This window comes from Pleurodeles waltl, chromosome 4_2, assembly GCF_031143425.1.
Source record: "Pleurodeles waltl isolate 20211129_DDA chromosome 4_2, aPleWal1.hap1.20221129, whole genome shotgun sequence".
Taxonomy (NCBI): Eukaryota; Metazoa; Chordata; class Amphibia; order Caudata; family Salamandridae; genus Pleurodeles; species Pleurodeles waltl.
The window spans coordinates 465,503,141-465,529,559 of NC_090443.1; the positions used below are offsets into that span (position 1 = coordinate 465,503,141).

At 45.3% G+C, this 26,419-nt stretch overlaps 1 protein-coding gene across 1 annotated transcript in view; it reads left to right on the top strand.

Moving 5' to 3' along the window:
• Positions 1-26,419, top strand: part of LOC138292914 (complement C3-like) — a 2,405,892-nt gene that overhangs the window by 1,707,518 nt on the left and 671,955 nt on the right. Inside the window, exon 28 of the mRNA XM_069231788.1 lies at positions 12,217-12,367. Coding sequence (XP_069087889.1) covers positions 12,217-12,367 — 151 coding nt within the window. The remainder of the gene's footprint in view (positions 1-12,216; positions 12,368-26,419) is intronic.

The window sequence follows — 26,419 nt, forward strand, 5'->3', positions numbered from 1 at the left end:
CTTGGGTGCCTTTGGAGAGATTTTACAAGCTGGATCTTGAGACGGGAGGTGTTTGACAAGGGCCTTACATTGAGTTGTTTCAAGAACTGCAATTGGAGTTCAAACTTTATAATTCTCAGTTTTATAGATTTTTGCAGCTTCAGCACTGCACTTCTGTAGCTGAAACCCCAGAGTACCATCCATTGGAAGACAAAATACTCAGGAGTTCATTAGGGAAAGGGACCATCTCCCACATTTATAAATCTCTGGTGATTAACTCTCTGGATCTCTTTGTTCCTTTGAATGAAGGTGGGAGGCTTGCACAAAGATTACTGAAAGTCACTAAAATGACCACACAAATGCTGGCCATATCCCTGCATCTTTGGGTGATACAACTGAAGTACTTGCACCTTACGTACTTTGCACTGCTGAGGATTTGGTGGACCAATGGGCATTCTTTGCCTGTGTGTTTCCACTGCCCAGAAGATAATTGAGATTTCTTTTATATGGTCTGGACTTGTCCTGTGATTGCAACATATTGGTCTGGTAACTTTGACACACTTTCTCATATACTGGGGAGACCTACAGAACCTATGCCCCGTACATCACTCTGTTGGGGCCTCTGGCAGACTTGGGTGACCCTAAGTGAGACCGGTCTCTGATTAGACTGGGCACCTTACTTGCAAAAAAGAGATATAGTACGAACCCGGAACTCCACTAGACCACCCTTATTGGCAACCTAGTGCACTGCTATTGACTGGTGTGTGAAGCAGGAGGAGCATTTCTATATGACAAGTGGTTGCTCCCCAACTGTTTAGTAAAAACTGGGGCAAATAGTGGAATCACTCTGGCCTAGAGTAATTGATGTAATGAATTGTGTGATTTGTTTTCTATCCCGGATGCGTCTTATTACTTACATTATACTGTTTTGTTTTCAGTTTTGAAAAATCAATAAAGATGTTCCATAAGAAAAGAATGGGAGCAAGGATATGTTTTAGGGATAAGATTAGAGTTAGAGATAGTTTAGGGACTGAGCTACGGCAAAGCATGGTTAACCCTCAGTCCTAGATTAAAAAATCTGTTACATGAATAAATAACATTTTGAAATTGTTTTTTAAGCTATCTATATATCCTATAAACTGGTTTAGATATCACATTTTTGAGTTCTCACATCAGGCTTTTGCCTCTTAAAAAAACTTCAACTTGGATATGTATAAGATTTATAAGCATGTGTAGGAGCATTCCAAAGAAAATCCTTTGATCTCTGCAGCTGACTACCACATCTCAGCTGCTCGCATATGTTCCTGCCTTCGGAGGCGGCGCTAGAGATTGGGTACATTTTATCTAGTGCATGTAAAGGACATGCATAGATGTCTTTTCTTCTTTACAGCACCAAAAAGAAAAGTGTGCAGTATATTCAAAGAAAATGACAATAAAAATACTTTCAGTCTGGGAAATCAATTAGAAAACTCAAGGGGTGGGCTTTCGTCTTTTCATTAAACCTAGGATGGGTGAAGTACTTCTACTGAGTGATGAGAAGGCCTTCACAGTTGTGGTGGTAAGAGAACGAATAAACAACATTGAGGTGAAACATGTAAGGAAATAGATTAGCAGAGCAAAGTCTTTGAGGGGGAGTACGCAATATAGAACTAAAAAAACAACAGAATAAGGTGGAGCCACCGAACTATCACATGAAGAATATGAAGAAGCATAGGTAAGGGGCAGAGTGGAGGAAGACAAGGAGAGTTGTATGAATGACATATAAGAGAAAATAAAAGATTAACATGAGTGTTAGACATGACAGCCTTAGGGTGGTCACCCCTTACTTTTTGCCTGCCTCCCTCCACTTTTTAGATACTGTTTTTGCTGTTTTTTAGTCTCTGAGCACTTTACCACTGCTGACCAGTGCTAAAGTGCATATGCTCTCTCCCTTTAAACATGGTAACATTGGATCATACCCAACTGGACTATTTAATTTACTTATAAGTCCCTAGTAGAGTGCACTATGTGTGTCCAGGGCCTGAAGGATTGAATGCTACTTGTGGGCCTGCAGCACTGGTTGTGTCATCCACTTAAGTATCCCCTTAAACTTGTCTCAGGCCTGCCATTGCAAGGCCTGTGTGTGCAGTTTCACTGCCAATTCGACTTTGAATTTGAAAGTACTTGCTAAGCCTAAAAAAACTCCCCTTTTTCTACATAGAGGTCACCCCTAAGGCATGCCCTAGGTAAACCATAGGACAGGGTGCTGTGTAGGCAAAAGGCAGGGCATGTACCTGTGTACTTTACATGTCCTAGTAGTGTAAAACTCCTAAATTCGTTTTTACACTGCTGTGAGGCCTGCCCCCTTCATAGACTAACATTGGGGCTGCCCTCATCCATTGTTTGAGTGGTAGATGCTGATCTGAAAGGAGTAGGAAGGTCATATTTAGTTCGGCCAGAATGGTGATACAAAATCCTGCTGAGTGGTGAATTTGAATTTTTGAATACTACTATTTTAGAAATGCCACTTTTAGAAAGTGATCATTTCTCTGCACTTAAATCCTTCTGTGCCTTACAATCCACATCTGGCTGGGTTTAGTTTACAGCTCCCTTGTGCATTCACTCAGACACACCCCAAACTCAGGCTACTCAGCCTAACTTGCATACATCTGCATTTCGAATGGGTCTTCCTAGGCTGGGAGGGTGGAAGGCCTAACACTTGCATGTCAAAGGACAGTAGCATGCCCTCACACCCCCTACTGGGACCCTGTCAGACAGAATTGAACTGAAAGGGGACCTTGTTCACTTCTAAGCCACTCTCTGAAGTCTCCCCCACTTCAAAGGCACATTTGGGTATTTAAACAGGGTCTCTGCCCCTACCAACTTAGACACTTCCTGGAGAAGAAACTTGAACCAGAACCTGCATCCTGCCAAGAAGAACTGCCTGACTGCCCAAAGGACTCACCTGCCTGCTTTCTGTGAAGGACTGCTGCCTTGCTGTTGCCCTGCTGCCTTGCTCCTCTCTGGCTGTGATGAAGACGTGCTCTCCAAGGGCTTGGATAGAGCTTGCCTCCTGTTCCCTGAAGTCTCAGGACCAAAAAGACTTCATCTCTACAAGAAGGACTCCTTGTGCCGGAAAATTCGATGCACAGCCTGCCAGAAATGACGCACAGCCTGCACTGTGGTGAAAATGTCGCCGAACCGGAATGACGCAGCCTGACTTTGCATCGAGAAGATCGACGCAGCGCCAGAGTAGCGACTGGAAATTTGACGCATGGCCCACCGGATCGACGCACATCTGAGCCGGACGACACAGCCTGACTTCCAGAGAGGAATTGGCGTGCGGTAGAAAATGTAATGCAACACCCACCAAATCAACGCAGCTCCTGTGACTTCGTCCTGCCAGTGCAGGAAATCCACGTATCAACCCAGGGGCATTCGAAAACCCTGCAACCCGAAAAGGATCCACGACCGAGCACCGGAAATCGATGCACAGCCTTCCCTGTGTGAAAACTAAATGACGCATCGCTGTGTGCGGCCCAAGAAATCGACACACACCACCTTTGTTTCCACACATCTCCTCTGCAGTTCTTTGTGGAGATTTTGCACGTGAACCAGGTACTTTGTGCTTGAGAGAGACTTTGTTTGCTTTTAAAAGACTTAAGACAGTTTATATAACTTTTACAGTGATATCTGAACATATACTTATTGCATTTTAATTGTTTTGACCTGCATTTATCCAGAAAAATATTATATATTTTTCTAAACACTGTGTGGTGTATTTTTGTGGTGCTATATGGTTTTATTGTATGATTTATTGCACAAATACTTCACTTATTACATTCTAAGTTATCCCTGACTGCTCAGTGCCAAGCTACCAGAGGGTGGGCTCAGGATAATTTAGATTGTGTGTGACTTACCCTGACTAGAGTGAGTTTCCTTGCTTGGACAGGGGGTAACCTGACTGCCAACCAAAGACCCCATTTCTAACAATGAGAATTTTAGATAATCTGGATTGGAGTTGTAAAATGCTTAAGAAGACTGGCACAGTGCGAACAGTAGTAATTTAGATGAGAAGAAGCAAGAATTTGAATCAGAATTCTCAAAGAAAATAAAAAGTGATTTACTGCATATTATGTAGGTTAAAATGATAGATTTTAGAAACAAGAAATTTGTTGAAGAAAGCTGAGTGAGGACAAACAATATTTAAGACTGAGAGCTAAAATAGAAAAGGACTGGTGTGATTGTGGCAAAACAATAGCATGAGGAAGATGGATGTGTGATCAAATTTAAAAGAGGCTTTGTTTTTGGGATTTGTATGAAAGTGCCCTTTTAGGATGGTCACCCCTGCTTTTTGCTCTAGATGCTGTTGGTTCAGACTCTGAAAGTGCACTGCAGCCTGCTAAGCAGTTGCCAGTGCTGGTGCTATCTCCTTAAATTGGTAACTATGAATTGGTATTCTCAAATGGCAAGTACTTTAACCCCCTTATAATTCCCTAGTATATGGTACCAGTGGTACCCAGGGCATGGGTGTTAAAGGGGTCACCAGGGCCTGAAGCACTGTTTGAGCAATCCTGCGTGACACAAGCAAACTACTGACAGCAGGCCTGCCATTGCAGACTGCAGGAGCAGTGCAAACTGCTCAACCTCGACTACACCCACACCATGTGTGGCACAGTCCCAGCACTACCTTTAATATATGTGAGCCACCCCTTAGGTAGGCCTCCTGAGCCCAGGAGGCAGGGTGCATTATACTAAAGGTGTGGACATATAAGTGCAAGCTTGTATGTCCCTACAATGGCCTTTTCCATTAAAGGATACTGTAAGTGAGCAATGGACCATAGGATAAAATGGGCGGGCACCCGGACAAACCACAGGTTGCTAGCTCCATTATGATATCGCCAAAGTGGGTCATGTTTGGTATCAAACAACATTCCTAACACAAATCTTGTGTTGAGGGTGATGTGACATGGATCCAGAAAGCAACCTTGGAGGTTGCCCTCTGAGTTACCATAGTTTTCCAGTGTTGTGGCTGCCAGCTCTGACCTGCTGCCACCATGACAGGATTCTGACCCCCTGAACAGAGACGTAAACTCTCCCAGACGTCAGGAGAATGGCCTGGATGGGAAGGAGGTCACACCTCTCTCCAGCCCAGGAAGGCTAGTGAAGTGGCACATCAAGGCAGTGAGCTTCAAAGGGCACACCATCTCTGATATGCAAGCAGGCTGTCTCCCAGTGGAGGCCAAAGACGTCGCCCTGTTCCCAGGTACATTTGCCCCCAGGGAGGTGGGAAAATTAGTTAGCCATGAGGCGTATACCCCCTTAGGACTTATCACACCTCTAGTGTGGACAGCCTGGTCTGTACTGCTGAGGAAGACTTCTGCCATCTTGAAAAGAGGCAGAATAGAGGGTTCTGGGTAGACAAGGTGCCGTAACTCACCAGATGTGTTCACCTCAGGTGCGGATTAGCCGCTGGGGCTTGTAGCCCTTGGCAACTTGCACCCATACTCCTAACAACCCTTAGGGGGTGATTTTAACCTTGGCGGACGGCGGACGGCGGAGGCCGTCCGCCAAGGTACCGCCGCCAAATGACCGCACCGCGGTCAAAAGACCGCAGCGGCCATTCAAACATTTCCCCTGGGCCGGCGGGCGCTCTCCAAAAGAGCTCCCGCCGGCCCAGAGGAAATGCCCCTGCAACGAGGACGCCGGCTCAGAATAGAGCCGGCGTAGTTGCAGGGGTGTGACGGGTGCAGTTGCACCCGTCGCGTATTTCAGTGTCTGCAAAGCAGACACTGAAATACTTTTTGGGGCCCTCTTACGGGGGCCCCTGCAGTGCCCATGCCATTTGCATGGGCACTGCAGGGGCCCCCAGGGGCCCCGCGGCACCCCCTACCGCCATCCTGTTCATGGCGGGTTTCCCGCCATGAACAGGATGGCGGTAGGGGGTGTCAGAATCCCCATGGCGGCGGAGCGCGCTCCGCCGCCATGGAGGATTCCCCGAGCAGCGGAAAGTCGGCGGGGGACCGCCGACTTTCCGCTTCTGACCGCGGCTGAACCGCCGCGGTCAGAATGCTCGTGGGAGCACCGCCAGCCTGTTGGCGGTGCTCCCGTGGTCGGTGGCCCTGGCGGCCACCGGCCGCCAGGGTCAGAATGACCCCCTTAATCTAGGATATAAGGTGCTTTCCTGGAACCAGAACCTTAGATCAGCAACAACTTGCGACAAGAGGACAAGAAAAGACCCACATCGATGACATCAGGAACTTGTAGTAACCAAAAGGCGTGATACCTTTAACCAGTGACAACCTCCTGGAATTGCTCAACTGCAGCTCGTCTTGAACCAAAGCCTGCTTTCCACAGAAAGAGGAAACCCTTTGTGAGCCAAAGGCAAGGACAGACTCCCTCAGACTAGTGGCACTAGTTCACTGCCCAACACACATAAAAAGTACTCACTGGATCCGAGAAGTGTTGGCCATCAGGCCCTCCAAGTGCTCTCCCAAAGGCTGATGGTTCAGTGCATTGTGGGAAGTGTAGTCCAGCTCTCTGCCAAGTTATAGCCGGGTACCATTTTCCACTGGACTTCCAGAAGGGTAGGTAGCTTCTCCTCCACCTTACCATTTGAAAGGCTTGTTGGTGGCCAGTCCGGTCATCATCAGCTTTACTCAACACTGCAACTCAAGAGCACATTGCAACACCTTCATCCAATGTCATCTGTGGCTGCATTGCCGAGTATTTGCATCTGTTTCTTCACCCAGACCATCTCAGTGATAAAGAAAGCAACCACAGCTCTTGTTCAACACAAAGGATGGCCAAGCACACCTCTGCACCTGAGACGCCAATACCAGATGGAGTTGCTCTGCCTGGTGAATCCTAGTCCAAGGGGTTACCCAAGGTTAACGCCCGGTGAGCTTCCACAAACTCGACCTGCAAGTGACAGAGGGCCAGATGTAGCAAGCAGCTTTGCCCATTCTGTGTCTATGGGAAAATGTGTTTGTACATATGGCCCAGAGTGTCATAAGTATCATTTTTCAGCACCAGCGGCACCCGCGTTCAGCACCAAGGACAGCCAGGACAACCCTGCACCCGGGCACCACAAGCCAGGTGACATTGGTCTGACTGTCACAGCGTGGTTTTAGGACACACGAGTGGGTTCCTCTGAGCTCATCCCGCAAGTGACCGAGTGTTACTAGTGACTTTTCCCAATGGTGAGATTCGACAGCTTGCAAATGCACTAATTTTATTACTGCTTTAAAATCCATAACTCCTGTTTAACGCAACTGATTTACTTTGTTTTAGCGTCTTAAATTATATAAAATTTGCTCTATTTTTATAAATTGGTGTTACCTCTTTGAGGTATTATGAGAGTATTACATATTGAAGCCTAACCAGCATCACTGCATAATATTCCACTTTCCTATATTGGTGTTACAGCAATGGGATCCTGAACTTGTAATTCACAGTGCCACTTGGCCATAAGTATTTTTAATGCATGAGAAATACTCAATTGACATTAGACTCAAAATGATTTGTCAGATTTTTTAAAACAAGTTTTTGATTGGAATTGATAAGACCCTGTGTAGACCCCTATTCCAATAGTGTTTTAAAAGTTCAAAAAGTTTTAGAATGTTAGACAAAAAAAAGTAAAAGTTACTGCAACATTTTAATAAGGTTCCAACTTTTAAAGGAAATGTTAGTACATAATGAAGGCTAAAAAGAACATCAACTTGTCTGACCTCCCAGCTCGGAAGATAGGAGATCTAAGAGCTTTGTGTACGATTAGGAGCATTATCTTTAGAGCAACAGCCAAAAAGGAGGACCTGGAAAAGCTCCTTAAGCTCTAATGAGGAAGCAAAACTAAAGAGGGAAGGTCATGCCTCTGAAGGTAATGCTGGAGAGGATGATACCCTAGCCCAAATTGATAATAATTGGGAGGATTGTGAGGGCCATAGCTATACATTTTTCCCCAGACCCCCTTCACCAGTGGAAAGTGACAGGAGTCACTCTAGTAGACTCCCCATTTGTAAGGTGGTAAGATACTTCGAGGGTGAGCTTGAATTAATCTCCTTGGAATAGAGAAACCTTGAACTTGAAGAAAGGAGACTAGCCCTTGAAGAAAGAAGAGTCAAGATGTGCATGATGCCCATAGTTGATGGCAGCAATACTCCTAGCGAGAAAGAGGAACTTTTGACTTGAAGGGGATTGTCCTCAAGTTTAATGATGGTGATGACATTGACAAACAGTTTGTAGCCTTTGGGAGGGCTTCCAAAATGACATGGATAGGTAGCCAACACTGGGGCACTCTGCTTTGGGAGTTATTCTCAGTAAAGGGCAGAGATAGACTTCTAAACCTTAATGGGGAAGTGGCTGACTCCTATCAGCATATGAAAGAGACCCTCATAGAAGGGTTTGGATTCACCAGAGAGAAGTACAGAGTCAAATTTAGGGACACCCAAAAAGACCAGAAAACCAAACTTGGGTGGACTTTGTTGACTCCTCAGTCAAAGTAGTAGAGGACTGGATTAAAAGCACTGAGGTGGACATTTATGAAGAGAATTGTAATATATTTCTAAAAGAGCACATTCTAACTAACTGTAAAACACAGAAATTGTGAAAGGATGTAGTATTTCCCATGTTTTTTATTCTCTCAGTCTTCTCTCTGAGGGCTGGAGAAGGAAGCTGACAAGTGGGTCTGAACCAGGGCATCCAGGAGGACCCAAGGTAGAGGTGACCACAAGAACGTGCCCAGTCTTCTCAGCAGGGAAAATAGCAAACACTCCAAGAAAGAGTTATCTAAAGGTCCACAAAAGTCTTCTCAGGAGAGTGGGATGCAAGACTCTTCCCAGTCCAAATGACAGGGTTAGCAAGGAAAGAACTGGGACCCCAAGAAGGCTTAGGGTATGCTATGACTGTCAGCTCTCAGGGCATACAAAAGGGGATTCAGCATGCTGTGAGAAGTCCCCCCCGTAGTGGACAATAAAAAGGATTGGCTAGCATAGGGATGTGGTGGAAGTGTACTCTGTAGAGACCAGAGGATACACTGAGGCTGCTTTAGTTTCCCTGGGTGGGGTGGATAGTGAAGCCCTGGCCGTCTTACCTTCAAGCTTGGAGAAGGACAGACAAATGCCTAAAAACAATGGGGCTTAGGTAGAGGCTCTGAGGTATACATGTGTCAGTGTCCATATGAGACTGCAATACTGGTTCCCCCAGACCAAATGATACCTGGTGTGGGTCACCAGGTGACCAGTGCTGACAATAAGACTAAGCTCCATCCAATGGCCTTGGTAGACTGAGAGTGGGGAGGGGTTATTGGCCCAAAATAGGTGGTTGTGCTCCCTGCTATCCCAGTAGAGTGTCTGTTGTGAAATGATCTGGAATCTTCTGCATGGGCAGAGGTAGAAAGGAAGGCTTGTGCAGGAATGCTGGGTCTCCCTGAGTGGATGTGTGTGACAACTAGACCACAGGCAGCATGACATGGAAGTCAAGAGGACTTGGAGCCTGAAACAACAGCCCAAACCTCTATGAGCATGAAAAATGGCAAGACGACTGCTGAGGCAGCTTCAAAGACGTCACAGGATCATGTGAAGAAGTCTCCTTGCGTGATGCCCTGATGCCTGAGGAAGGAGCTGCAGCTGATGGAGCCTGGCCTGACCTAGCAGCATTCGTAAGAGCAGGAGGACCCTCCAGAGAGGACCTATGTCAAGGGCAAAAGACATTCCATACTCTTGAAGGACTTAGACAGCAGGCTGCAAGGCAAGAAGAGGAAAAGGTCAGTGGAACTCACATGATCTATTGGGAGGATGGGATATTGTACACTGGGGTCAGTGACCCCAGACCAGGGGCTAATAGAGAAGTGGTGCACCCCCAATTGTACAGGTAGTTCATCCTAACTTTGGCCCATGATATCTCCCTTGCTGGTCATCTGGGACAGATCAAAACCTGTGAGGGGCTGGGCGCCCATTTCTGTTGACCCCAGTTGTCTGAGAAGGTGAAGGAATTGTATCACTCCTGTCCCACATGTCAAGCCAGTGGCAAAACAGGGAGCAATGAAAGGCTCCCTTAAGTCCACTTCCAGTTTTTGAGACACCTATTGAGAAGGTAGGGATTGACATTGTCGGCCCCCTTGGCTCCCCAACTTCATCTGGGAACAGATTAATCCTAGTGGTAGTGGACTATGTCACAAGGCACCCAGAGGCAATTCCTCTCAGGACTGTTACTGCCTCTGCAGTGGTAAAAGCCCTCCTTGGAATCTTCACCAGGGTTGGGTTTCCTAAAGAGGTTGTGTCTGATAGAGAAACAGATTTCATGTTTGCATACTCAAAAGCTATATTGTGGTGTAGTTTACAAGTTCACAACCACCTTATAACCCCCAGATGAATGTTTTACTTGAAAGATTCAACAAAATCATGAAAGGCATAATACTGGACCTTGGAAAAAGGAGATGGGTAGTCTTGTTACCCTGCCTCTTGTTGGTCTACAGAGAGGTGCCTCAGAAGGGGGCTAGTTTCAGCCCCTTTGAACTTCTGTTTGGCCATCTTGTAAGGGGTCCTCTGAGTCTAGTGAGAGAAGGTTGGGGGAGACCTCTCAAACAACCCAAACAGGACATAGTGGACTATGTACCGGGCCTGCGTTCACACATGGCTGAGTACATGAACAAAGCAAACAAGCATTTGGAGGCCAGCCAGTAGCTTCTTAAGTTCTGGTATGATCAAATGTCAGCACTGGTTGAGTACCAAGTCTTTTGGTGTGTGTGTTGGAGCCTGTAACTCTTAGGGCCCTCAAGGACAAGTGTACTGGGCCCTCCCCCATTGTGGATAAGAAAGTGGAAGTCACTTACATGGTAGACTTAGATACCCTTAGGAACCCTTCTAGGGTGCTCCATGTGAACTGTTTGAAGCCACACCAAGACAGGGCTGACATTACCATGTTGATGGTTACTGATGGGAGGAGGAAAGTGAACCCCTCCCTGACCTACTGTAAACCAACCTGAAAGATGGATCAGTGGAAGGTGTTGTCTTGTCTGACACTCTCACTGCAGAGCAGCAAGCTTTCTGCAGGTAAGTCCTCCTCCAGTTTGCGCAGATCTTTTCCTTGACCACTGGTCAGATAACCTGGTGTGTTCAGAAAGTGGACACAGGTGACAGCTCCCACGTTCAGCACCAAGGACTACCAGGACACCTGTCCACCCAGACCCATGAGCAAAGTAAAATTGGTCTGACTGTTGCAACTTCATGTTGAGATGTGCACAACCTCAACTGAGAGTGGGTCCCTCTAAGTTCACCCCACAAGTGACCCAGTGTCACTAGTGACTTTTCCCATTTGACTGCATTCGTGAGATTTGACAGCTTGTTAATGTACTGATTTTATTTCTGCTTTAAAATCCATAACTCTGGTTATACGCAACTGATGTACTTTGTTTTGGTGTTGATACTATATTAAATCTGCTCTATTTTGATAAATTGGTGTTGGATTTCTTTCAAGTTGTGCCAATTACTCATCTTCCATACTTAACTCATTTTCCTCTACTAAAGCCTGACTTCTCTTTGGCAAACTACCAGGACTGAGCTAAGGGTTTATTATTGTGAATCTGAGGGACCACCTTCGGGGTATTGTGAGAGTATTACATAGTGGAGCCTAACCAGCATCACTGCATAATACTCCGCTTTGGTACAAAATTCAGTTTGAGAAAGGAAGCTGTCATGTAGAACACAACAGATGAGACAGGCACACCTTAGCTTAAACTGTAAGAGAAACGCAGGCAAAGGTAAAGAAAATGTGTGAGACATCCTCATAGAAGAATGACTAAAGCCCAAAGAAGGCTTTATTGAATCATAATGTAATAACAAGGGAAACGAGTAAAGGACCCAAGCCATTGCCCTGAGAAATACAGCCCCGAGTGCATACAGCGAATCCTGCAGGATATCGAGAAACTGAACAGAAAGAAAGGTGGAGGCAAATATTACATGAATGGTACAGTATATTGTAGATCTTCCATCTGATTGATTGAGAGTTGTTTCTCAGTAAGGAGTCCCCTTGTGTTTGTTTTCACTGGAGACGTGATAGTAAATTACCAGACTTTGGAATTTTTCCTGTAATTCTTTGTGTTCTATATCTTCTATGTGCAATGTGGAATAGCATTCTCTCTGTGACTGCCATGTTTGTCGCACATTAGAAAATGTAAATAATTCCTTAAGGCCCATTAAATGTTTTACCTGGGTGTCCATGAATGTCCATTGTTTGATTTTCTCCTATATTTTAATCTAGGATTTCGATAACAAAATGCAAAATGCAGTGAAGTATTTGGAGAGGCGCCTACCATCACTGAAAAAACCTTACAGCGCTGTAATAGTCTCATATGCCCTGGCGCTGATGGGCAGCCCACGAGCAGATGACGTGATTGACAACTTTTCTACCAGTAAGATTTCTTATTGGGTCCTATTTTCGTAATACCAAGGCAACCGATTGGCTGAAAACCGATGTCTTGCATAACAATAATTTCTGACAGGTTGATTTCCTTCAATCTTTCAATTTATAGTTGATTGACTAGCAAATTTTAGTAACGTTTTTTTCGGAGGGTTCCATACCTATCAGAATATAACTACAACATAACTTATAATAACGCATATAGGAAGCCACTGACAAATTACATACATTGTACTCTGTCTGGATTTCGAATATTTTATTCTTAAGGTTTAGGATAATTAAGGATGTAGAGTGCAATGGTGCCTTAGAAAAAAAGCACATAATGCATACATTTTGAAATAAAGCACAGTGGAAACGCAAAGAGAAAACCAATACTGTAACAGCACTGTACCTTTAAACATTTACTTTATCCTCAGTGTTTTAAAATGGCTCTTTGAGAGGAATGAAGATCGATACTCTTTTTTAACCTCTTTCTATTAATGTTATTATTCGTCAAACTGTATAACCCGTCTTATACAGCATACAGTCATCAGTGCACCTCTGAGCGATATACAAAATCATTTTGGGAATTAGGGGCCATATGTATGAACACATTTTCCCATAGACACAGAATGGGTAAAACTGTTTGATACATCTTGCCCTAGGTTCTTTCTTCACACAAACATTGTATCAAACCAAAACCTTCATGGACAACCATCTTTTTGTTCCTGACCTTGAGCAATGATTTATTCATGGGTGGTTGCAAGGATAATATCCATCTAGAAAGTCTTAATTCGAAGGGTGTGGGGTTGCACCTGCATCCAGCTCACATCCTCTTCCTCAGGCTAAGCTGACGCTTACAATATTGCCCAGTTTTCCATTAGTTCTCCATTAGCCCTGTCAGTAGAAGTCACACTTTAAATTGAGTTAGAATTCTCACCGATGCTCTGAGTCACTTCCTCTCACACAGGGCATCTTCCTCCGCCCTGGCCCAGTGTTTCACCTCTGCCTGCCACCTAAGATATGCAGAACTTAGTCTTGCCTTCCAGGTCATAGCGATCTGCCTTTTAGCCAACACCAAGACAAGGTCTATCGATTTGGGCCCATATTTATACTTTTTGACGCAAAACTGCGCTAACGCAGTTTTGCGCCAAAAAAATTAGCGCCGGCTAACGCCATTCTGAAGCACCATGCGGGCGCCGTATTTATTGAATGGCGTTAGCCGACCGGCGCTGCCTGGTGTGCGTGAAAAAAAAACACGTACACCAGGCAGCGCCGGCGTAGGGAAAAATGGCGTTTGGGCGTCCAAAAATGGGGCAAGTCAGGCTGAGGCAAAAAAATCGTCTTAACCCGATTTGCGCCATTTTTTTTGGGCGCCCAGACGCCATGAACATGACTCCTGTCTTAGCAAAGACAGGAGTCATGCCCCCTTGCCCAATGGCCATGCCCAGGGGACTTCTGTCCCCTGGGCATGGTCATTGGGCATAGTGGCATGTAGGGGGGCACAAATCAGGCCCCCCTATGCCAAAAAAAAAATTACAAAAAATACTTACCACAACTTACCTTTTCTTCCCTGGGATGGGTCCCTCCATCCTTGGGTGTCCTCCTGGGGTGGGCAAGGGTGGCAGAGGGTGTCCCTGGGGGCTTGGGAGGGCACCTCTGGGCTCATTCTGAGCCCACAGGTCCCTTAACGCCTGCCCTGACCCAGGCGCTAAAATCCGGCGCAAATGCGGGTTTTTTAGTCCTGCCCACTCCCGGGCGTCATTTTTGCCCGGGAGTATAAATACGACGCATATGCATCGCAGTCATTTTTTAAGACGGGAACGCCTACCTTGCATCTCATTAACGCAAGGAAGGTGTTCACGCCAAAAAATGACGCTAACTCCATGAACTTTGGCGCTAGACGCGTCTAACGCCAAAGTATAAATATGGAGTTAGTTTTGCGTCGAATTTGCATCGAAAAAAACGACGCAAATTCTGCGCAAACGGAGTATAAATATGCCCCTTAATGCCTACATTTTTTATTTAGGGTGGGGGAATCCTCCCAGCAGGCAGCTCTCTAGTGTCACAGATATTTCCCTATCCAGAGCTCCACCAAAATGGCAGGTAATTTAGTCACGATAAGTTTGTATAATAGGGCAATTCCATGGAAACAAATCTGCTGTTAGGGTCATTCATCTTGGACCAAGGCTTTCCATCGTACGTCTATTATTATCCATGGAGAAAGATATGTCTGATGCAAAAAACGTACATTGGGGTAGCTCCATCCTTGTATCCCGTGACATTTTTTTGCATATATCTTAGTGTCCTGTTCCATTCTGTAACTATTTCGTGCCCTAGGTTCACCTCCCATCTCACTTTGTACCCAGCCCCTTCTGTACCATTCAATAAAGATTCTTGAAGAACCCTGTTACTAAATGCCTGCCATTCCTTATCGTCATGTGCAGGCGTAGTATAGCATGTGTGGGGGTTCCTTCACTCCTGTGTTCCATAATTCCACAAGTGTATGGACTAGTGCCTCATAGTTCGGAATTTGCACTGGTGCCAGATCATGCTCCTCTACTAGTTTCACCTGTAAGATACAGACTGATTTCAAAAGCAATCCCTGACTTTGAGTAGGTCCATCTCTGTTCTTTGTATCAGTTGTTGCACATTAAAGAATGATGTGGACTCCCCATGGGTAACTCCAGGACAGAGAGAGGGGGATTTATGGTTATTTTAGCACATCTCCTCCAGCACATCAGGGCAATGGCCAGTGATATAGGTAGCTTCTGGGAGTTGTCTGGTCTCCTCATTTAGAGCAATCAGGGGGCCCTGATTAGGTTCCTTCGCCACCATGCCCATCTTCAACGCATTTTCTCCATCAAACCAGAATGCTGTCCATTGTATTTGTGCCACCTGGTAGTACAATTTGTAGTCAGGGACACTCTGGCTTTCTACTCTAATTGTTTTTTATTCAGCATGTATAGAGTGACCCGGTGTCTCCCGGTATTTCAAATCTGCAATTTGAGCAGTACAAACTATTTAGTAGGTACCCAGACTAGTAAATTTAGGAAGAAATTAAATAATCTGGGCAAAAAGGCGGCTTCATAAGGACCACCTGTTGTATCTTATGTTGGGTTAAGTTGGCAAAGCTTTAAGGATAGAATGTATTTGGGAGTTGCATGTGGAATGTGGAGCTCAAGGGGAATCAGTTGCTGCTGTTGCACTGAGGGGGTTCAGTTGTAGGTGATTTATTTTGTCACAATAAATCCTATTATATCCAACATCTAGCTGTGGATGGATTTCTTCACTGGCAACAAATGGTTTAAAGACTAAACACTGTTTAGTGTCAAGATATTGCGCACTAAATATACCAGAATCCATGCAGTGGATTTAGAGGCGGCAAATCATGAGTTAATTGAAAGGGAATGGTAAACCCTGATTTAATTACTTTCTTTAAATGCTGGGTCGGCGACTGGGATGGAGCTGCAGTGAAGCTTATTATGGACACACCATAATTGTCATAAATTGCTGAGACACAACCAAGCACAATCAAATGCCACTAAGGGGGCGGCCTATTGGAATGCCCCTCATGCTTTGATTTTAGTGCTTTATAGCCATGCGCATGATAACATTAGTGACCTGAAGCTGCTATTTGGCACATAACTAAAGTTAAAAAGAAGGATTTATATAACTTTAGATTACTTTACATATAACTTTACATTACTAAAGATTCCCATGAAACGCTCGAACACTTAAATGAACTGCCATAACATTGCGGCTACTTAGAATGTCAAGAATGTGCTCCTCACGCCTTTGGTCTGGTGCCTGGTGCTCGTGTGTAAAAAAAAAAAAACATTTCTGGATTAATTGTCACTGCACGCAAGGGAGATATGCCACATTAACTACTGGCTCTGATCTACACGCCAGGGAGATATGCCGCATTAACTATTGGCTTCGATCTGCATCTTGTAACATGACAAAGGCAATTATATCAGCCAGAAGCCTGCCGCATGTTGTCAAAATAAAATACAAAGCAATTATCTTTGCTGCACTGATCCACTTCCTACCAATCATTAACTGTTATCTCTGCGGGGAAGGTTTGCTGTAGCAAAGATAATTTAAATAAACTTAATTTAAGAGAGGCATTTAACCCTGCCTTTTCCAGTCAAGGAACGAGCCAAACTTTCTGCTTGTTTGTTTACTATAAGAGGCAGAATGTATTTAAGCAGTTTAAGCCTTCTCCTTTACTGAGGTGGAAGCGCGCTCACCACTGCACATCCTGTTGCTATTAGGAGAAGAGTTTTCTACTGGGAGGAGTACCAGAGCAAAGAAACAAATAAAGGACTACATTTTTTGGGTCATAATAGTAAATAAAAGAGAAGGACTGCAAAGTCATAATAGAAACAAAAGACCAAGGATTACACTGCATGGTACAGAAAAATAACAGGCACAGCAAAAGAATTGTGTACTATTACAAAGGAATGCCGTGTATCCATTTGAGACTGTGGTGAATACGTTTATTATTTTAGTTATTTGCATTATGCTTGTGTGTAAGTGGCTGTGTACCACCAGTGTTTTTTCAACATCCAGGGCAACCGGTGATGTTGTGGGAAGATTGGAAAGACGCTTTTGAAACATACCTATTTTTGATATTCATGATTCATGATATTTTTGTTCCCAAATGCAAATTGCCATTACTCAAACAGAATTTGAGTACAGAGGGTATAAAAATGTAAAAACGTTTATCATCCCCTGATATTCAAAATTGATGAGGAGGAGGAGGATGTATATGAGAAAATTATCAAAGCCTTAAATGATCACCATAACAAAAACACTAAATATCGTAGTAGAGGGACATACTTTATTTTTGAGAGGTCAACAACCTTGTGAGACTATAGAACAGTATGTAGGATATTTGCAAGTTCTAGCAGCATCATGCAAGTTTAAGGATTTGCATAATGAAATTGTACATGATCAATTGATTAACAATACTAGTGGTCTTAAAATTCAAGAGAAATTATTAATAATAGGTGAACCTACATTAGAAAGGACCGTAACTGTTGCTAAAAATTAGAAGATGCCTCCTCCTACATCTCAGTATTAAAATCAAAGACTAAAGGCCTGATTTAGATATTGGTTCCCATTGGATAATACAGGATTCATATTTCGGTGGCCGGGTTATCCGTCACCATTGTGATGGAGTAACCCCTCTTCCAACATCTAAATAAAGGCATAAGTCTGTATTGAAATCAAAAAGTAAAGAATCACAAGTCAATTGTTGTGAAGTAAGCTTTCAAGAGGTGAATGTGGTGACTAAGAAGAAAGATCTGTGCAAATCAAAGTCTACTGTTGGTTATACAAGAAGGAAACAAATTAATATTTTAGGTGTGGAAGGTTTAGTCATGTAGCTAGATGTGAAACTTGTCCAGCTGCAAAAGACAAGTGTTATTGGTGTGAAAGATCTGACCATTGCTCCAGAGATGTAAAGTTAATATAGACGCACATGGGTCAGGAGACAGAAGAGGTAAAACTTTGATTCAAATGATTGGGGAGCACTTATTCGATGATGAAGTTTTTGTTTTAAATGTGTCAGTTTCACTTAATAGTGTTTTGTACACTGAAATGAGTCAATGCAAGGGACGGAATGTAGAAGAAATTTATAATCCACCTAAGTGCAGGGTAATGATTGCTGGAGTGAATGCAGATATGGTGGCAGACTCTTTCTCACCATACACTATAATAAAAAAAGATATGTGTCTTAAATTGCCTCATGTGAAATTGGAAGATACCCAGGCAACTCCAGTGGGTTATTGTGGTACAAGGTTACCCTGTTGGGCTGCTTTGATTCTCAATTCAACTTCAAGAGTAAATCTATTATTGGTAATGTGTATGTAGTAGAAAAAGGCAAAATGCTGTTCAGATAGATAGAGTAGAAGCAGTTTGAAATTTTGTTTAATCCTAATCATCCAGAACAAGTCATAGTCATGAATATATCTGAGACAGATAGATGGAAAGATGCATTCCCAGATGTATTTCAAGACAAACTAGGCCAACTAGGCCCATATCAGATCATTCTTAAAGATGGTGCATGTCCCAAAAATCCCAAAAGTAAGGAGAGCTCCTTTGCCCCTGAAGAAAGCATAAACAGTAGAGCTAGATAAATTGTATTCTGAAGGGATTGTTGAGCTGATTGAAGAATCAGAATGGTTAAGTTCCACTATACTAGTAAGAAAGGCCAGTGCCAAGGTCCGGATATGTGTTGATCTTCGTGACCTCAAAGTGGACCGCCACTGGGGTGGACTGCCACCCGTTACAGAATATGAATAACATGTGGAGCATCTTAGAGGAGGACAGGTGTTTTACGACACTGGATTTCTCAAAAGCTTATCACCAGATTGTTTAGCATCGAGATAGCAGAAACCTAACTTCATTTATGACACCACAAGGGGGATATACATAATTAAGGATGTCATTTGCTGTGCCCTCTGCTTTTGCAGTTTTTCAGTGAGTCAGGCAGAGGATCCTGCAAGGGATGATATTTGAATCTAGGAACAGGAACAATCAAGATCATTATTGTGTATCTGAGTGGGCCTTGAGTAAATTGCAGGTATCAGGACTAACTATAGGAATCGACAAATGCAAGTGTACTGGGACCTTGTATTTTGGGCAGAGGGCATCAAGCCCAAATTAAAATTGTTGGAAGCTATTAAACTTGCTTCCAATCCAAAGAACAAAGACCAACTTAAATCGTTTCTCGGACTGGCTGAGTACTATGCAAAATTTGTTAATCATTTTGGCAATTTAACAAGAGCGATGAGGATGCTTCAAAAAAAGGGGAGAAATTTGCATACTCTGATGAATATGAAAGCTCCTATATTGAAATTGCTCAATCCTGAGTATAAAATTGTACTTAGCACTGATGCAAGCACATATGGACTAGGACAGTACTTTTACAATTACATCAAGGAAAATAAATCGTGATTGTATTTGCCTGAAGAACCTTGAGAGGTGCAGAGGAAAACTACTCAGTTAACGAAAAGAGGCCTGTTGGTGGGAGTGGAGGGGGGGTCAACATTATAGAACATATTTATGGTGAACTGAATTTGAAATCAGAACAGGCCTCTGATTAATGTTTTCACAATAAAGGGATGAGGGACAGCCATTTCTAGGATAGTGAAATGGCTAGTTAGGCTTCAAGAGTTTTCCTTTAGGATGAGATATGTCCCTGGCTCAAGAAATGTTAAGGCAGATTGCCTAGAACAGTTACCAATTGAATCATTAGCCACAGGAAGTGGATGATTGGATGGTGGCCACTGTGGAATTACTAATGGGGGGAGCTATAACTGAAAATGAATGGAAGTGCTCTCTTGATAATGGCATTGAATTGGAAAAAGTAAGAAACAATGTATCCAGTGTTTGGAGGAAGGAGAGGAAGAATAATGAGATGCTCAGTAAATACAAACTAGTATGGACAGAATTGTCCGTGATGTACAATATATTGTGCAAAGGTAAGAAATTGATGATTCCTGATTCTGCTAGAGGAAAATTAATTATGTTATTGCATGAAGGTCATGGGGGCATGACTGCTATGAAGCATAAGGCGCATATGGATTTCTGGTGACCTGGAATGGACAAGGACATAGAAAGGTATGTGAGAGAGTGTGATGCTTGCATGAATAATGCTAAATCATTTGTGGTAATAAACAAAGACCCTCATTATGAACTTGGTGGTGTGGGCCGCCATGCTCTCGGTGGCGGGAAATCCCACCATCCGGCATGGCGGCCCACACCGCCACATAAGGAAGCCAGGGAGGGCCGCCATAGGTGGCCCTCACCCACCGCTAGGCTGCCTCTGACAGGCAGCCTGGTGGTGGACGGCATCATTATCCGACAGGGCAGCGCTGCTGCCCCTCGGATAAAGATCTCAATTCCCCCAATCTTTTCCTGGCGGGTTTCCCCGCCAGGGAAAGGCTGGTGAAAGGGGTGCTCCGGGGCCCCCATGGGGGCCCATGCACTTGGCATGGGCATTGCTGGGGTCCCTGTGCAGAGCCCCATCGCACAGGTCACTGCCCGATTTAAGGGCGGTGATCTGCATGACAGGGGCAGCTGCACCCGCCGCACAGAGGGATTAACAGCGGCTCCATGTGGAGTCGCTGGCAATGTCCCAGCCAGGCATTCTGCTGGGCCGGCAGGCAGAAACAATGTTTCTGACTGCTGGTCCAGCAAAATGTTTGTAATACGGCCGGCGGGGTCCCAGGGGGGCTGGCGGTTGATAGAAAGACTGCCAGCCTGAACACGGCAGTGAAAACCGCTGTGTTCATAATGAGGGCCAAAGTCACCAATTGTGCCTATAAAAATTACTGATGGGGGAATGGAGAAAACATGGATTGGGTGTCTGTGGTCCTTTTGGCCAACATGAACTGAGAGGCAAATTTGCTATAGTCATGGTGGACCATTTCTTGAAATGGCCAGGACTCTGGATTGTCAATGAAGTAAACTCTGGTGTGGCGATTGGGTTTTGTAGAGAGGTGTTTGCTAGAGAGGGGCTCCCTCAGGCAAATTGTCACAGACAATAGTCCACAATTTGTTTAGGAGAAAATGACAGAATTTCTGAAATCTCACAACAGACTTCATTATAAAACTACCTTGTGCCATCCCAGAGAAATTGGTTTGGTTAAGAGATATAATAGAGTACCGGGAGAGTGTTTACAGTTGGCCACTTAGAATGGGTTTCAGTGGAAGAATGAACTGATGAGCATGTTGTGGAATTTTAGATCACCACCACTTTCTGTAACAGGAGAATCTCCTTTCATGCTCCTTAGCGGGAGGAAACCAGAAACAATTGCTTCTCCTGCATGAATGAGAGAAGGGATGGACCAGGGCTGGGATGCTGGAGAAGTATCTAGAAAAGTGAGAAAAAACAGTATAAGTATTGCTGCTGACATAATAGTAAATTGAAGGAAAATCCCAACAAGTTTATGAAGGGACAATATGTGTGAGTCAAATTGGGGAACATGATAAGGAAGGGAAAATCTAAATTGTGTGATGCTACAAAAATAGAAGAGGTTTTTCGCAACACTGTCATTCTTGAGGCGGTAAGAAGTGCAATAATAGGAGACTAGTCTCTCACGGTGCAGGAAAAATAACATGGGTGGAATGATGATAATACAAATTCTTCTTCAATTAAGAAAACTGCCAGACTTTACCCAGAAAGGAAAAGAGGGAGCCAACGTGGTAGTAACATCACTATTATATTCAAAATGTGTTATTAATCTTCTCTTGTATTATTATCTTTATTGCGCATTCAAATAAGAAAGGTTTTTGAGAGGTTCTTATAGAAGAAACATATTTATCCTGTAAATAGTTTATTTCCATGAGGGGAAGATGTGTTGTATCTTATGTAGATTTATGTTAGGATAACTATAAGGATAGAATGTTATTGGGAGTTCCATGTGGAATGTGGAGCTCAAGGGGAATTACAATAGTTGCTGCTGTTGCACTGAGGGGTTCAGTAGTAGGTGATTTATCTTGTCACAATAAATACTAATAGATATACAACATCTAGTTGTGGATAGATACCTTTCCCACCCTCGCCATAAGAGGTAATTGGCGCACCCGCAAGAATGCCACTGGGCCCCTCAGTGTCCTGAACACAGCTTCTGGATTCCCATTCCTAATGTTCGCCAATCTGTGATATATTTTCACCCCCAAATATTTAAAAGTATGGGGAGGTCCAGAACAAATTACAGGGTGGCAGTCGCCATTGTGTAGTCATAGTTAAGTCAGAGTTTCCATAGGAAGAACATTTAGGCCCTCATTAGAACCCTGGTGGACGGTGCAAATAAGGCGGTAAGACCGCAAACAGGCCAGTGGTCATTACTGCCCCATGTCCCGCACCGTCCACCATGGTGGTAACGACTGCCAGACTGGAGACAACGGTCTCCAGCCCGGCAGCCAATACTAGTCCGCCGGCGGTATCAGGACCCCGCATGCCGCCATGGATTTTGTGTGGTTTTCAATCGCCACGAATCCAAGACGGTATGCACCATCAGTGCCATGGAATTTGTTCCCTGGCACTGATTGGGGTCTCCCCCTCCCCTTCCCCTGGGTCCATCCCCAACACCCACAACCCCCCCTACCACCCTCCAAGGGTAGTAAGACCCCCTCTCCCACTGCTCCCAACCCTGCCCCCTGACCCAACCCCCAACATACCTCCCACAGCCACCTACACGCACGTTCACACCACTCACACACATACACGCAGACATACATGCACACATGCCCACATACATACACGTTACATTTCCCCTACACACATTACACCCCCTGCATACATACTCGCATTCACACAACCCCTCTACACACTCACACCCCCATGCACACACACACCACACAACACTTCCCTCCCCTAATGGCCGATCACCTTACATGTTCCGGTGAACCTCCGGGAGGGAACGAGATCCATGGGGGCTGCTCTGCCACCAGCACCCCGTCACCAGAACACCGCCACGCCGAATACTGGGTCGTATTACTGGGGGTGGTGTTCTGATGACGTGGCGGTGATGGAGGAGCAGCCGCCACTACACTGCCGACCGCCAGTATGGCTGCTGGCAGCTCTCCATCCAAAAAAGGGAAGAGGGTCGCCAGCAGTCCTAATATGGTTGGCGGAAGACCACCAACACTGGCGGTCTTCGGCCCGGCGGAACCTCCGCGGTCCCTGGAGGAGACCGCTGAGTTTGAAATGAGGGCCTTAGTGTTTTGCTAACAAGTCCGGAACTATTTAACAAATCTTCATGAAACTTTTTAAAAAAAATTTCATCCACATCAACTTCTTCCTGGAAAGGTTTTGGGTAATCAGTCAAGAAGGGGCTTGGAAAATGGGGTGTTCCAAACATCTTTTTCCCATGCAATTTATTATAGGATTTTTTTTAACTGATACAAATAAAATTGATGAACAGAATTACACCAAATTTGGCAGGAAGCTTAATCTTTACTCAGAAAGCGTGCTTTTTGTGATTTGGTGTAAATTCTTTCAGCCATTATGGCGAAATTTAGGATCAAAATGTAGTGATAGCCTGGCAGTTGGTCCTGTGGATTTAATGAAACAGTGCTCTATTTGCTGAGAATGTAACAATTTGATCATACAATGATGATTAAGAACTTTTAGTGATCTCATATATAGGAAAGAACTGTATATTAACCCTTGATTTTGGGAGTGAGCACTGTCCTGAAAACTATTAGGGATGCTGCCGTTTCTCTATTGATTTTGCTGCCCATATGGGGCTTAGGCCAATATTTATACTTTTTGACGCAAACCAGCGCCAGTGCTGGTTTGCGTCAAAAAAGTTACCGCCGGCTAACGCCTTTCCTATGAGCCATGCAGGTGCCTTATTTAGGGATTGACGTTAGCCGGCACTGCGGGCTGGTCAGATAAAAAAAAAATGACTCAAACCAGGCAGCGCCGGCGTAGGGAAGAATGAGGGTTGTGTGTCAAAAAATGGTGCAAGTCAGTTTTGAGACAAAAATCATGGCTCAAACCGGACCTGCGCCATTTTTTGACGCACAACCCCCATTGAAATGACTCCTGTGTTAGCAAAGACAGGAGTCATGCCCCCTTGCCCAATGGCCATGCCTGGGGGACTTCTGTCCCCTGGGCATGGTCATTGGGCACAGTGGCATGTAGGGGGGACCAAATTTGGCCCCCCATGCCACTTTAAAAATAATTATACTTACCTCAACTTACCTGTACTTACCTGGGATGGATCCCCCCTTCCAAGGGGGTCCTCCTGGGGTGGGCAAGGGCACCTCTGGACTGTTTCCATGGTCAGAGACCATAGAAGTGAGCCCACAGGTCCCTCAACGCCTGCCCTGACCCAGGCGTTGAAAAACTGCGCACATCAGGCTGTTAGGCCGAACTGCCCCCGGGGGGGGGGGAGAACCCTCTAGGCGCCAGGGCACATTTTTTTTTTGTGTTTTTTTTTTTTGTTTGTTTCTTTTTTTAGAGATGGGGAGCGACCCATCAGGCAAGGGTCGCTCCCCTGGGGGGCAAATTGTATTTAGACCATTTCTGCCCCCCTGGGGGCAGATTGGCCGATTTTAGGTCAATCTGCCCCCAAGGGGGCAGAAACCACTATGCACCGGGGATTTGTTTTTTGGCGCCAATGTCACGCAGAGGGAGCGACCCCGTAGGCAAGGGTCGCTCCCGGGGGGGGGTTTGGGGGGGCAAATTTATTTTAGGCCATTTCTGCCCCCCGGGGGGCAGATCGGCCTATTATTAGGCCGAACTGCCCCCGGGGGGGGCAGAACCCTCTAGGCACCAGGGCAATTTTTTTGTTTGTTTGTTTGTTTTTTAGAGATGGGAAGTGACCCATCAGGCAAGGGTCGCTCCCCTTGGGGGGCAAATTGTATTTAGGCCATTTCTGCCCCCCTGGGGGCAGATTGGCCGATTTTAGGTCAATCTGCCCCCAAGGGGGCAGAAACCACTAGGCACCGGGGATTTGTTTTTTGGCGCCAATGTCACGCAGGGGGAGCGACCCCGTAGGCAAGGGTTGCTCCCGGGGGGGTGGGCGCTGGGGGGGGAAATTTATTTTAGGCCATTCTGCCCCCCCTGGGTGCAGATCGGCCTATTATTAGGCCGAACTGCCACCAGGGGGGGGCAGAACCCTCAGGGCACCAGGGCAAATTTTTTTGTTGTGTTTTTTTTTGTGTTTGTTTTTTTTTTTCGAGATGGGGAGCGACCCCTCAGGCAAGGGTCGCTCCCCTGGGGGTCAAATTGTATTTAGGCCATTTCTGCCCCCCTTGGGGGCAGATTGGCCGATTTTAGGTCAATCTGCCCCCAAGGGGACAGAAACCACTAGGCACCTGGGATTTGTTTGTTGGCGCCAATGTCACGCAGGGGGAGCGACCCCGTAGGCAGGGGTTGTTCCCGGGCAGGGGCAGGGGGTGCTTGGGGAGTTGGGGGGGAGGTCAAATTTATTTTAGGGCATTTCTGCCCCCCCCCTCCTGGGGCCGGCTGAGCTAGAGGCCAAACTCCACAGGTAGGCACTTTGCAAAAAACACCTCTGTTTTCTGTGAAAAACTATGTTCTGTCCACGTTGTGTTTTAGGCCATTTCCTTTCGTGGGCGCTAGGCCTACCCACAGAAGTGAGGTACCATTTTTATTGAGAGACTTAGGGGAACGCTGGGTGGAAGGAAATTTGTGGCTCCTCTCAGATTCCAGAACTTTCTGCCACTGAAATGTGAGGAACATGTGTTTTTTTAGCCAAATTTTGAGGTTTGCAAAGGATTCTGGGTAACAGAACCTGGTCCGAGCCCTGCAAGTCACCCCTCCTTGGATTCCCCTAGGTCTCTAGTTTTCAGAAATGCACAGGTTTGGTAGGTTTCCCTAGGTGCCGGCTGAGCTAGAGCCCAAAATCTACAGGTAGGCACTTCGCAAAAAACACCTCTGTTTTCTTCCAAAAATGTGGATGTGTCCATGTTGCGCTTTGGAGTGTTTCCTGTCGCGGGCGCTAGGCTTACCCACACAAGTGAGGTATCATTTTTATCGGGAGACTTGGGGGAACGCTGGGTGGAAGGAAATTTGTGGCTCCTCTCAGATTCCCGAACTTTCTGCCACAGAAATGTGAGGAACATGTGTTTTTTTAGCCAAATTTTGAGGTTTGCAAAGGATTCTGGGTAACAGAACCTGGTCCGAGCCCCGCAAGTCACCCCTCCTTGGATTCCCCTAGGTCTCTAGTTTTCAGAAATGCACAGGTTTGGTAGGTTTCCCTGGGTGCCGGCTGAGCTGGAGGCCAAAATCTACAGGTAGGCACTTCGCAAAAAACACCTCTGTTTTCTTCCCAAAATTTGGATGTGTCCACGTTGCGCTTTGGGGCGTTTCCTGTCGCGGGTGCTAGTCCTACCCACACAAGTGAGGTATCATTTTTATCGGGAGACTTGGGGGAACGCTGGGTGGAAGGAAATTTGTGGCTCCTCTCAGATTCCAGAACTTTCTGCCACAGAAATTTGAGGAACATGTGTTTTTTTAGCCAAATTTTGAGGTTTGCAAAGGATTCTGGGTAACAGAACCTGGTCCGAGCCC